The sequence below is a fragment of the Dreissena polymorpha genome, chromosome 16, assembly GCF_020536995.1.
Source record: "Dreissena polymorpha isolate Duluth1 chromosome 16, UMN_Dpol_1.0, whole genome shotgun sequence".
Classification (NCBI taxonomy): Eukaryota; Metazoa; Mollusca; class Bivalvia; order Myida; family Dreissenidae; genus Dreissena; species Dreissena polymorpha.
The window spans coordinates 38,423,054-38,436,013 of record NC_068370.1 but is presented as its reverse complement, the minus strand read 5'-3'; the positions used below and the strand labels follow the sequence as shown (position 1 = coordinate 38,436,013).

The 12,960-nt window shown below is 33.6% G+C and overlaps 1 protein-coding gene across 1 annotated transcript; it reads right to left on the bottom strand.

The window, feature by feature from the left end:
* Nucleotides 1-10,026: 10,026 nt before the first annotated feature.
* On the bottom strand, nt 10,027-12,639 carry LOC127861774 (uncharacterized). The gene is made up of 5 exons (XM_052400454.1): nt 12,402-12,639; nt 11,684-11,785; nt 10,690-10,792; nt 10,430-10,519; nt 10,027-10,240 (listed from the first exon to the last, which is right to left on the bottom strand). Exons 1-5 carry the CDS (start codon nt 12,481-12,483, stop codon nt 10,027-10,029), a joined length of 591 nt encoding a protein of 196 aa, XP_052256414.1. The 5' UTR covers nt 12,484-12,639.
* Nucleotides 12,640-12,960: the final 321 nt, after the last annotated feature.

The window sequence follows — 12,960 nt, the reverse complement described above, 5'->3', positions numbered from 1 at the left end:
AATATTATGTTGAGCTTAAGCATGCCAAATGCTCAAATGGCAAACAACAAATTGCTGCTTGATTGAATAAACAGTTCAATATGTTCCAACTAGCAGAAAATTTCTTATTATGATTGGCTTTATTTTTTTCTAAATTTTAATAAAATACCACTTTAGATATTGGATATAGAATAGCACAAATTCTTAGCAATAAAACACATAACACACTCTTTTATCATTATCAGAACATTTAGACTGGTCCCTGAAAGTTTTTCTTTAGCTGCTTGTAGCTCCAGTTAATCTGATTCACCTTTGTGCTAGTGTCTCTCCCTGGTAACGTCTAGCTCCTTCAACAAGTGGTCATTAGTTGTAACCAGGAACCTGCATTTACAGTAGGGAAGTGAATGCAACACATTTGTCTTGTTAAACTTGAAATAATGTAATATTTAGCATGATTTATGCAAGAGCTTATGCCTTATTAAGAAACGTTAAGTATATGCTTTTGTATAACTGATAACTTATTACAGTTATTTACCTTGGATTTAAGGGCAAAAAAACATTTTAACCCTATAACTGATACCAGCAGAGTTACCGGTATAACCTGTGCAGTTTGAACCTGACTCAAATTGATACACATGTTAATTTGTATACAGTACTAATAAATTCTGTGTTGTGGAATTTGATTTTCTGTATTGCAGCGATGTCTTTGCCCAATTGGAACAAGGACGGGTACACTTGGGAATTATTTTTTTTAATTCAAAAGTGTTTGAAATATCCTAAACTATGGAACTCATTCCATAAACCTTTTTAGAGTTAGCTGCTAAAAGCATTTATCCTCATCATTAATTATTTAGGGAGTTTCAAGAACAAATTGAAAGTACAAGAAGGTCTTGTAAACAATAATTAGGAAGTTTTCAATAATAAATGACTTCTTTAAGTTTGCACAGTAAAATAAGATGTATATGCACGAATATTATGAAACAATAGAAATATTTACATTAAAAAAGAATTAGTGTGGTATAGACTGTAGTTCCAAAATATCTAGCACAGGCCTCTTGAGTGATGCCTACCTGATTACACCTGGGTGTAATAGTCCAGTGCTGACACTGCCACAGTTCCTGTATTTGCATGTCCATGCCTCCTTCTTTTACTGTCGGGTGCAAAAATTGCCTTTGCAGCACTACTGCTACTGACAGAGGTTACTGGTGCAGGTGCTGCATTCAACAAAAAATCTGCTGCCTGCCTTAAAAGAGCAGCTGCTCTTTGCTGTTGTCTCATATCTGCAAATGTATTCATGTACATTATTTTTTATTTATAAAAACAAGTCACCATTATGTAGTATAATCATAGATTCGAGAGATAATAACTGTTACGTAGTCAGATATTACGCTTGCTGATCTAAGTTTCTATACATGTTTCACAGAAATATGATCTTATCTGCTTTGCTCATCTAAGAACCATCTTGATGGGAAATCTTCACCCCCCCATTATCCTACATGTACTAACATCTTGATGTGTTTGTTTGTATGGTGTTTTTGCCCGTGTATTTAACTTACATTAAGGCAAAGATTCACTTAATTATGCTTCCTGGTTTTCACCAGTACTAGGCTAGGGCTCTGCAGTCTCGCCAGAGGAAACTCCCATGAAACAAATCAGAACCGCACGTGAGAATCGAACGCAGGACCCCTGAGTTACAAACCGTAAACATTAACTGGGTCATTGAGCTACACATTATAGATGCAAAGAAAAACAAGATCGATCTACCATTTAAGTCTATATAAGAAAAATCTTCATTAAATGTGTCTGTTTGAAGACACCTGTTAGGTAACTGTTCAATACATACTGTGATCAACTCAAACCCATCTTGGTCAACTTATACATGTTTTATGGTCAACTGGTACCTATCCATAGTCCTCTCGTACCCAATATACAGAAATAGGTGTAAGCTGGTCAACATATATTGATTATAGTATAAAACGGTATCAGTAATATAGGCTTAACATTGTAAATGAAAAAGAGAAACCATTAAATTCCAGAAAATATAATTATTTTTGTTCGTTAATGAGGTAACTGTGCATACTTATTTGCTTACATTGCTTTCCATTTTAATTAGCTCTATAAATGGATATCCATGCCGTATTGGGGATAAACTAGTAAAAAACTATTAAAATCAATAATTTGAATAAGATACAATTTTACCAACCTAGGTACGATTTTATTAAGTAAAGACAGTGTTACGAAGATATGCGATGAAAACAGTATGAAATTAATAGGTAAATTCAAACAAGACAATAGTTAGACGTTTTAATCATTAAACCCACCATCATTTAACCCACCTTCGATACAATGATACTATGGTCGTATTGGACGTTTGACGTGTAAATGAAAACAAGATTACGTTCATTAACTTCAAATAGACCTTAATCACAAACCAAATGACAATTCAACGTTCGAAATTGGGATTACAATCGTATGCAATTTACCTAATAAACAAGTACACTAAACAAGTAACCTTTACCTGAATAAGAACAGTGGAAAATACGTTCGAAACGACGCGGTAGAGTAATTCATCTGGTAGATATATAATACAACACCTTTCTAAATATTAAACTTTTACGAAAACTACCGTAAACGACCGACAACTCTGGTTCTCCGTCGTGTATGAATTCAGTATTGCTAATGCATTCGTCTTAATGCATTCGGCATTCGGCTTACTTCATGTGAGCTGCTGCCTTGTGCTTATTCATTTCGCTTAGTAGAACGTACAAAAAAGGCCATTTTCTAGCAATACTTAGTATTGAAATGATAATATTTCAGCAACAAGAAGATAGCCACATGAACAATTTAACAGAAATAATTGATTTGTCATTTACTCGAGAGAATACATGATAAACATACATCGAGTAAACATTAAAAAGAAGAATGCAAGCAATATTTCACTAACTGATAGAAACAAGCATAAAGACGCAAAGAAGACGCAGTTATTTTGTAACATATAAAATAAAGCAAAATGCAATTGTAATTTAGCAGTATGCAGTTATCATTAAGCAATATGTAATTGTCATTTGGCAACATGAATGGACTGGCGGATATTCCCTTCCATATGTAGAAACTACAATCCCTTCAATCTTAAACTGTGCTTGTGCTTGGCAATTTTTTTTATTGATTCGAAGGAGATTTGCTATCTGTGTCATTTTCTTCTCCTTTGACAGATTAGTCCATACTATCATGACTTTGATGTCTTGACTCTTGACATTTTATTTGAGCTTTATCCAACTAAGACTCTGGTACAAAAAGAGTATTCACTTGAAATGAAATATAAACGTATATTATACCTTCCACTGTTCATATATAAACGTATCTTCGGCAATCAAAATCCTATTTACTTTCAGAAAATGGCTGAGGGAGGTATCGGGCGTACAGTGTCAAAGTCTGAAAGCAATATCACACAGAGTAGCTCGTTCATTCGTCCCTCTAAGGCAAGTTAACAGGCAATATTTGTTTTTAATGAAAGTGGTGGTGAGCTTTCAAGGTAAACTTAAGGCACATACTTTAGCGCCGCATATCGCCGCAATTTTGTGCGGCAAACAAGACAGTTGTATGATTTGTTTTAAAGACACTTTAAATTTTTTATCGTTCATTCAAGTTAAATTTGTAGAATGAATGTTTAAACTTTCCCAATATAGAACATATAACATGACTGTGGTTCTCCTGTGTGTTGTATCGCACGAGTTGATTGCGTGCTGTTTTATGTCAAAAGCAAGAACGGCATGAATGATCAGTCAACGAGTGAGATTTACCACGCCGGACACCACAGTATTGTAACATTTCATTTATTAATTGCCTCCTTACAATTTGAACTGGTATATTTTATTCTAAAAAAAAACTATTTTTATTAAATCGGTATAAATTACAAAGGACACAAAACATTTTGGCTAACAATATAACGTGTTTCCCAAATGCTGCTCGGAGCATCTCGAATATTTACCACATGTGTCCATTTTATCAGCAGTTGAATACAGAAATGTTGCTCACACTTTTATTTACGGAATTCCTAACAACTTGCTTGTCTTTTTAGTGGAAATAACCTATAATGATCGTAAAAATAAATTCATTGGTTATGACGTGAGCATACCATGGGTGAAATGTTTACATTATCGATGTAATTACACACAGTATATCACCGTTCCTAATTTGGTCGGTCCCGACTTTTGGTCTTACTTAATTTTGATATTTGATGCGTAACTTGAAATACAATATTGCGGATTATCTTTAAAATTTCGAATGCATTACCCCGGTCACATCATAAGCTTGTATCTTCTAGTTATCAAGTACTTATTATCTGAGTGATCAAAGCATATTCTCGCAACATATTTGAACAAGTTGTTTGTTTGTTTGAAATGACAAAATGTTATATATTAAATCTTAACTGCATTTTTTGATTGATTTAATGCATTTTTATAAATAAATCAGTGCCCTAAGACATTATTAACCCAACATGTAAAAGAAAATTGTAGCAAACAATACACAAATCACACTCACATTCGACAACATGTGTCAGAAAAATAATTAACTAAAAGATTTTGGAAATGTGTATGTATATTTATATTATTTTATTCGGTGATATTTAAGAACTGATATCTGTGGTATGCAACTAATGCAGTCTGAAAGTTTTTGGTTTTGTACGCAAATTGCAGATATTTCCGTTCATAAAATTAAGTTTAAAAAACAAACATTAATTTGTATCATAAACAACATCATATAAAAGTACACATTTAAACTTTATTGTTTGCAAAAACGTTTAAAGCTTGACTTTACTTATAAATATCTCATAAAGTGTTACAAGTGTAAAGTCGTGATTTACATGCATGTATGAAGGCATGTAAGGGGCTCGCATCAATTCCTAAAATTCCCGGTTATATTTTGCTTATTTCACATAAAGATACAAAAACACAAAGCTTTGATTGTCAGCATGTTTATATCTGCTCAAAGTATATTTTAATTGCTCTAGTTCATGGTATTTCGACACGTTAAAAGTTTGTATGTGGCAAAAATTATGCACGTAGATTTAATGGAAAGTCCGTTAATATATTTGTTCTTAATCAGACTTACCGAAATAATTACATTTTTGTAGTAAAGTGTGTTTTAATATTTACTTAAATTAGTATATAATATCCGTATATTATGGAAACATCGATAATGAACATTTTCCCTTTTCTGTAATTGAAGATCTCTAAAGTGAAATCGTAGAAAATACTTTTTATAATTCTGTAGAATTATTTTTCAAACTTGCAATGTCAGCGAAAGAAAATTGCTGCTTTCTATTCCAAATGTCATTTCATTACCTGGGCAGGGTCGTTTAGCGACTTTTTAATTAAATTGCAAAAGTGAATACTGAATCACTTAATAACATATACATTTAACAAGAACATTTACTTGAATATAATTCGATACAAATCTGTTTTAAAGCTTTTAATAAAGAACCTCGTTTAAGTCGACTCTCCACTTACGTTTCAGCACCTTACAAAGACGCGCTCTTTTAAATTACGTCACTTAATATTAAATATACACAATTTTGTTCATTACAACGAGAAAATTCTCTTTAATATATTAACATATATCTCATATGGCTCCGTGTACGAGCGGAACATAATGTTAAAAGCTGAGGTTTAAATTAAAATAGTTAAACCGATTGCAGTTTAACTACAAAAACATATAACGGTTATTGCATAAAATATCAATGCATGTATCACAAGTAGCCTTAAAACAATAATGTTTATGTTTGTCAATCGACACTACTTATGGTACTTAATGTGAACAGATGTGTTTCACTTCACAAGCTAATCTACACATAATACAAAAAAATGCACATACTTGTACTCGCAATATTTATGGTTTTATTTTTTAAAAATCCGCACACAGTTAAAGCGTTTATAAAAAGGTATCAGACGCCGTTTATAAATAGACATAACACAAATGTACTTCAAATCACATTAAGAAATTTGACCTTTTTAAGCTCTTAACGATTAATTAAAATAAAAGTGCGCTTCTTTTTTACTTTAATCTCGTGTTATTCAATTTCCAGAATCACGTTGAAAGTCTGTCCTTTGATATCTCTACTATAATGACAAAATTGGGATACGGCGAAGAGATCAGGAGGAGGCGCGTTGAGAAGTACAGGGAGTTTGATCGGCTCTGCACTGCAAAACCAAGTGAAGTAATTCTCATTACAGCTGGAAGCAAGGCAGAGGGGCTTACAGGCTTTTTTGAAAATGATATTGATATTTTAATGGTGGTGAACGGTGTCCTCTGTGTGGAAACTGGCATCAATCTTGACAGCATAAAAGGTGACATTGATCTTTTTAGGATGGATACACGAGTATATCCTGGACACTGCAGACTGTTACAAGTGAGACAAAGGCATAAGTGTTTGAAGGCAATGCACGATTCTCTTTGTGATAATGGAAATGGAGACATTCTATTAAGTAGTGATTTATGTGTAAATGAATTTTCGTCACTTATGATTACATTTAAACTCGGTGTAGTGCAACATGAACGCTCAGGACCGTTAATTCCTGATACCTGTGAAGGACTATATCATAGGGACAAAGTAGTCGCACTACGCTGCCAATGCCCAAGTATTATACACAGATGGGCAGCCAGAACTCATCATTGGCCACAACCATTCATAGTTCAGAAAGTCGTATTATTAGGAGCCTATGTAACCCCGGTGGGATGTAATGAAAGCGAATACAACCACATGGAATGGAGGATTTGTTTCAACACCGGTGAGGCAGAACTTGTCAATAACCTTAATGACACACAAGTGAAAGTGTATTTTATGCTTAAAATGATCCTTAAAGAAATAATTAAACCAAATAATAAAGAAATAACATCGTACGTGTTGAAAAATATTATATTATGGCAAGTCGAAAACACCCCACAGACACATTTTCATGCACGCAGATTATTTCATTGGCTTCATGAGGGATTGACATATTACATGATTCCGGAGAGAAATTTAATGGCAGCGTGTGGTTTGGAGGATGCGCTGCAGAGTAAATGGGTAGAAGATATCACGCACATGATGGAGGAAGGACCCCGGGTAATACTTAGATTGGAGAATATACGAAAAGCCATCGTCGGGTCCCCAGAGCCGATGCTATGGTTCAGCAAGAAAAACATGGAGATTGAGATGCTTCAGCTTGAGATGTGCATCAGAGGGATGCAATGTTCAAATGTGAACAGTTTGAAGGACTCGGATTTCATTATAAAGGCGATAAAGAGACGCATTGAAGAGATAATGAGAGAGGTGATGGAACGAATGCTCCGAGAGGGCAGTTCTGTAAATGATCTGGTCTTCAGAGTATTGAATTAGTAATGAAATAAAACTATTTGTATTATACACGTATGATGGCTGCATTAATCGTCGCATATAAGCTTCAAAAAAGCAGTTAGGCATAAAGGAGCACATCGACGGCTTAAAAGTTATTATATTTTCACGAATATATATTTTATTGTAAGAAATGTTTATTTAGTGGATGATAAAGTTCGTATTTATTAACGTCCATTTAATTTTTAATTTTTAATATAGAAGGTTTTTCCCAGATACAGTTTAAGGGGTGTGCCGGCAGTTTAGGTGATTTTTTCCCAATGATAGATATTTATTAAAATGTGTAATCAAATATAACATAAATATATTTTATGAAAAAAAACACACAAAGGGTTACCGGTCTTGTTTTGTTATTTTTTTCTATGTACGTAACATGCACTTTTGCATTAAACTTCTTAATTTTTACTTGAGTCAAAATTGAACATAATCACGAATATACGTTGAAACTGGAAACATATCAGTAGCTTTTAAGCTTCAGTTTACTGATTTATTTTGAAAGAAAAATAAACATTGCATATAAAATTAATTCAATGTTAAGAGTTTGTGATTTTACAAATTCAACTCGACCGATAAAACCGATCAAAATCTTCTTATTTCAGCAACGAAATTGATATTCAAAAAAGTTCTTAATTATAGAATTAAGCCAAACTTGTGAATGTTACTCTTATTATGTTATCAAAAATCAAGACTAAACATTAATGTTAACGCACTATTTTCGGAATGAAAATTAAAAATGTAGCACTATCCACAAATTCGATTGTACAAAGTGCCCCAACTTAATCGTAAAATGTCGGGACATAACTTGTTTGAATATGCCGAATACATATTATATTTTTTACGGTTTTATAACATATCACACAAAAGAAATCATTTCTAAACAATTCAAACTAAAAAACACATACATTTACATCTGCATAACGGACACCCGAGTGTGGTTTATGTTACTGTGTATTTTGTGGCAATAAATACAGCGTCAAAGATGGAAATAATAATTATACAACATCGTTTGATATGAATTCCCTTCGTTTCAAAATAAATCTGCGTGTACTAAAAAAATCCGGAATGTACCTGACAGCAAGAAGTTAAACATCACAATATCCGCATAATAGCATATGCCTGTCGATATGGTTGAAGTATCCTAAATATATTAATCTGGACCAAAACTCCTTAAGCGTGCGCGATATCAAAATAAGTAGAGCGGTTTATCTTACATTGATACGTTCATGTCCTTAAATATTTGACTAGTCGTCTATATAGGGACAACACTTTTTTTGGTAATTGTGTAACGTTTCTTCGACCGAGCGTCGGTCTTTATAGTATGGCTCAGACAATAACTCAAAGCACAATACAATAGTATATAATTTTCCTTAAGCTATCTTGCTTTATGATTGTCTATTAATACAATAATTGGTTTGAAACCGTGAATCAAGTATAATCAAATGCTCTAATCATATGACCTCGAACACTCACTATGTATGCCTAAGATCTCGGGTCTATGTATGGAGACCTATGTCTCGGGACTACTGTATGTTTGGAGACCTATGTCCTTGAAACTATGTATGGAGACCTATGTCTCGGGACTATGTATGAAGACCTTTGTCTCGGGACTATGTATGGGGACCTATGTCTCGGAACTATGTATTGAGACCTATGTCTCGGAGCTATGTATGGAGACCTATGTCTCGGAGCTATGTATGGAGACCTATGTCTCGGAGCTATGTATGGAGACCTATGCCTCGAGACTATGTATGGAGACCTTTGTCTCGGAACACTTCGTAATGACTCCGAGTCTGTGTGACTCGATACCCTAGGTATGGAGCCTTTTAGTGTTTGTGTGAAGGTATGTGACTTATATATCAACTATTAGCGACCCGGGATGCTGAGGGGTAGGAATCCAGCTTCAAGGCTCTCAGAACGTTTGAAGAGGATAGCCAGTCACTATGTGCCCAAAGTCCCTAATTTATGTTAATAATATAATTTAATTACCAATTTCGAGATGTAAACTCGACGAAATCGGGAGCAGAACTGATTGTTTAGAGAGAAAACGCGCGCTTTTATACTGTCTTTTCATGCGGCGTTACTCGGACATTTCCATAGTGATATAGTTGAGATCTTCGAAATAGTGGTTTGACTTAATTATATAGCATAATAATGAGGTTCTGGTCTTTATCAACGCAATAAACATTCATTAAACAAATGGATATAAAAACAACACACAACGATACATTTCTAGGCATATTTTCAACAATGAATACAATCTCGGCAATGCTTACCGGAAATCAGTGGACGCTTTTAATATATTAACTAAAAGGAACAATTTACCCAAAGAAAAATGAACGTAAGTAAAAACGGCGGTAGGTTAAAAATCACTACAATTGTTCGAGCCATACATACATGTAGGGCATTAACTTTGTATACGCAGTTTGTTCGAACGAGGCATAAGATCAACTTATTTTGTAATACTTTTTAAAGTACTATTTAAGGCAGTATTGTTGGACTGTGTTTTTGTTTACATTGATACTACTGATGAAGACTATGGCCGAAACATGTTTAGTATTTGTTTTTAAATAAACACACGTAATGTGTTTGTATTGACTTGCATGGTGAGGTTTTTTCAAATATATTGCTGAAATCAGAATAATGAATAGAACTAATTAAGTTTCACCATCCATTTTCAACGTAATTTCAATGTAATTATAATGTCCCGAATGATCGAATGTTTCGGTGTTTCCCTGTACACATTTCTCTTGTACAAAGTAGTTGTGAACCTCACCATTGTCATCACTTGAATCTTGATTGGATGCTTTACCTGCAAGTTTATCAGAGGATTTGTCGGCACTTCTGCGTTTAATGCACGGAAGCAATCCCCTGAATAGTTTATAAAGAAACCCCAAACAATGGTAAATGGTGATTATATGTAGAATTCATATGATAACTGGAATACAAAGTTACTTAGTTTCATGAATATTTTGAAGTGTATATCCATGGATGATATATAGGCAAAAATACACAAAACTTTTTTAAAGCCTACCACAGTTGGTATCATCAATATGTTACCTTCTCTTGAGCAGTATAAGAACAATGGTTACAGTCAGAATAACAATGACTCCAATCGGCACAGTAATGCCTATAGTACCGCGGAAGTGCCTGTAATTAAAGAATAAATATACCTTCGGTTGCAAAAGGATTTGGAACCTAAACACAAGCTATCGATACTTATACAACCAACGAGTACACACAGATTCAAAAAAATTATACTCAGGTTTTTTGTTATAAAATATGCAGCAAAATTGTATTGATATAAATGTTATTATTACTGATTGTCTATAATACTTTTGGAAACCATTTGATTGGCCCCATCTTGAAGAAGTGTGGGTGATGCATTTGTCTGCCTTGTTGTTTGCTTTAAGGTTGTGGTATCTGGAACAGATAGTTTGGCCCTGAAGAATTGTATTTAAGAGGCCGTCTGTATACACAACAATTTCATATAGATAAAGAGTTCTGGTAGTGATGCCTTTCTGTTCATTTTCCAAATATTGTACCAGAATAAACATTAAAACTCTACAAAACGGACTTTTCTTACCGATTATAAATAAATCGATATATCCTTTATAAACAACCGTAAATTACACTACCATGATTAGACATGTTTTGAAAAGGGCAACTGATGATCATGATTAGATTCGATCTTTATAGTTAACTGCCTTAGAACCCGCGATCAATACTTTATGATATAATTGACCTCAATACACATACATGTTCTTAAAAATAAGAATATGAAAATGTAATAACAAGATTAAATATGGGAGATAAAATTATTTCCGCTATTGATTTATTGAAGACAAATGACCAATATTGCCTATACAATACAATCCAAAACATGTAGTGCGACATTTAACATAAAATCATGATTTAAGGTGAGGTCTCCACATGGGAACGGTCAATGCATAGCATTTAGGGTTTAAACCGGTTGCAGAGATTTCAAACCTCTCATTAAGCTCAACATTAATAACACAACATACACATGTAAATAAACATTAACCTCATAGCATCGTTGTTCAAATTAAAAAGCAACATATATATAGGCGTAAATCACCAACTCGATATAATTCACATAAAAAGTGTATTAAAAAAGCGCTCGTGTTCCATCTGTCCATAATGGCACACCTGACAAATAATGTCTCTAAGGATGAGGCCATTATGGACAGCTGTCACACTTGCGCCTTGTATAAATATATAAATAATTAGTGTCAAACACTTACAAAACGAAGAAATCAGAACATAAAAAACACAAAGCACTTTTCATTCTACCTGCTGTATATTGCGGTTCTGTATATGTCATTTCCGACCATGACGTTTGTCTGGTTATATATGGGGAAGGTCCTTGGCTCATTGGTTGTGTTGCTGACGCGTCTAAATGTAATATTTTGAAAAACAAATGTACCAAATTGCTACGTGTTTGTAAGATGATTATCAGTATTGTACAGAACAAATATATGTTTATTAAACTATTATATAACGACATGTTTGAAGAACGGCAAATCTTGATACATATTATTTACCACCTTTATTGTTAATTGCATTTATTGCATAAGTTAGCAGTGATAAATAGAAACATATCTCCGCTTAAATATGGCATTATGTGGTTGATTTCGACCATCTTATATCGTTGTTCCAATTAGGGAAGAAAAATAATGGTTTGTAATTACTATTTAATTATATAATGACAATGCTACCACAGATCAACATAATGAAAGCGTTATGAGGCATGATGAAATTAAATAGATACAAGTTTCAGATAAGTTTCAGTTAAGTCCCTACACGATGTAGTCCACATCGAAAGTGTAGTAAAATAGCGCTCGTGTTCCATATGTCCATAATGGCACACATGAGAAGTAATGTCTCTAATGATGACGCCATTATGACAGCTGTCACATCGATGCTTTGTATTAATTTCTAATTAATAGGACATCATGGACTTAAAAACACAGAAAAGAAAAAAAAAACAACAGAGCACGTGCCATTCTACCTGTTGTATATTGCGGTTCTGTATATGTGTCTTCCGAAGATGACATTTGTCCGGTCATGGATGTGGAAGGTCTTTGGCTCATTGGGTTTGTCGTCGACGTGTCTAAATTTAATATGTTTAAAAATGTATTTACTTGCTCAGTTTTTGTAAAAAGATGACCAGTATTGTACAAAACAAAATATATTTGTATTCAACTATTATTGTACGAGATGTTGGCAAACGGCAAATCGAAGTAAATATTATCGAAGACCTTTATTGTTAACTGCTTTTTTTACAAATGATACCAGTTGTAAATAGTAACATATTTCCGTTCAAATATGGCATTATGCGGTTGAATTCAACCATCTTATATCAGTGTGCTAATTAGGGATAATTGCCACCCTCGATATTTGTGTCAAAATACGTCCTATCATAAAAGGCACTTGCAATAAAGAATGTTTCGTCATTTCACGAAAACGGCATGCTTTGTTCCTTAACCAAACGTTGTTTTCTTACAATTATATTTCTATTAATACATACATTGTAAACATGTGAATATATTTTCTATATAAGATTACCT

What these genes read in the sequence shown, in the direction of transcription:
- LOC127861774 (XM_052400454.1), bottom strand. Translation starts at nt 12,483, where the DNA reads ATGAGCCAAAGACCTTCCACATCCATGACCGGACAAATGTCATCTTCG. An exon ending in AGAACCGCAATATACAGCAG is followed by an intron (nt 10,793 to 11,683) that starts GTAGAATGAAAA and finishes TATCTGTTCCAG; the next exon opens with ATACCACAACCTTAAAGCAA. An exon ending in CTTATACTGCTCAAGAGAAG is followed by an intron (nt 10,241 to 10,429) that starts GTAACATATTGA and finishes TAAACTATTCAG; the next exon opens with GGGATTGCTTCCGTGCATTA.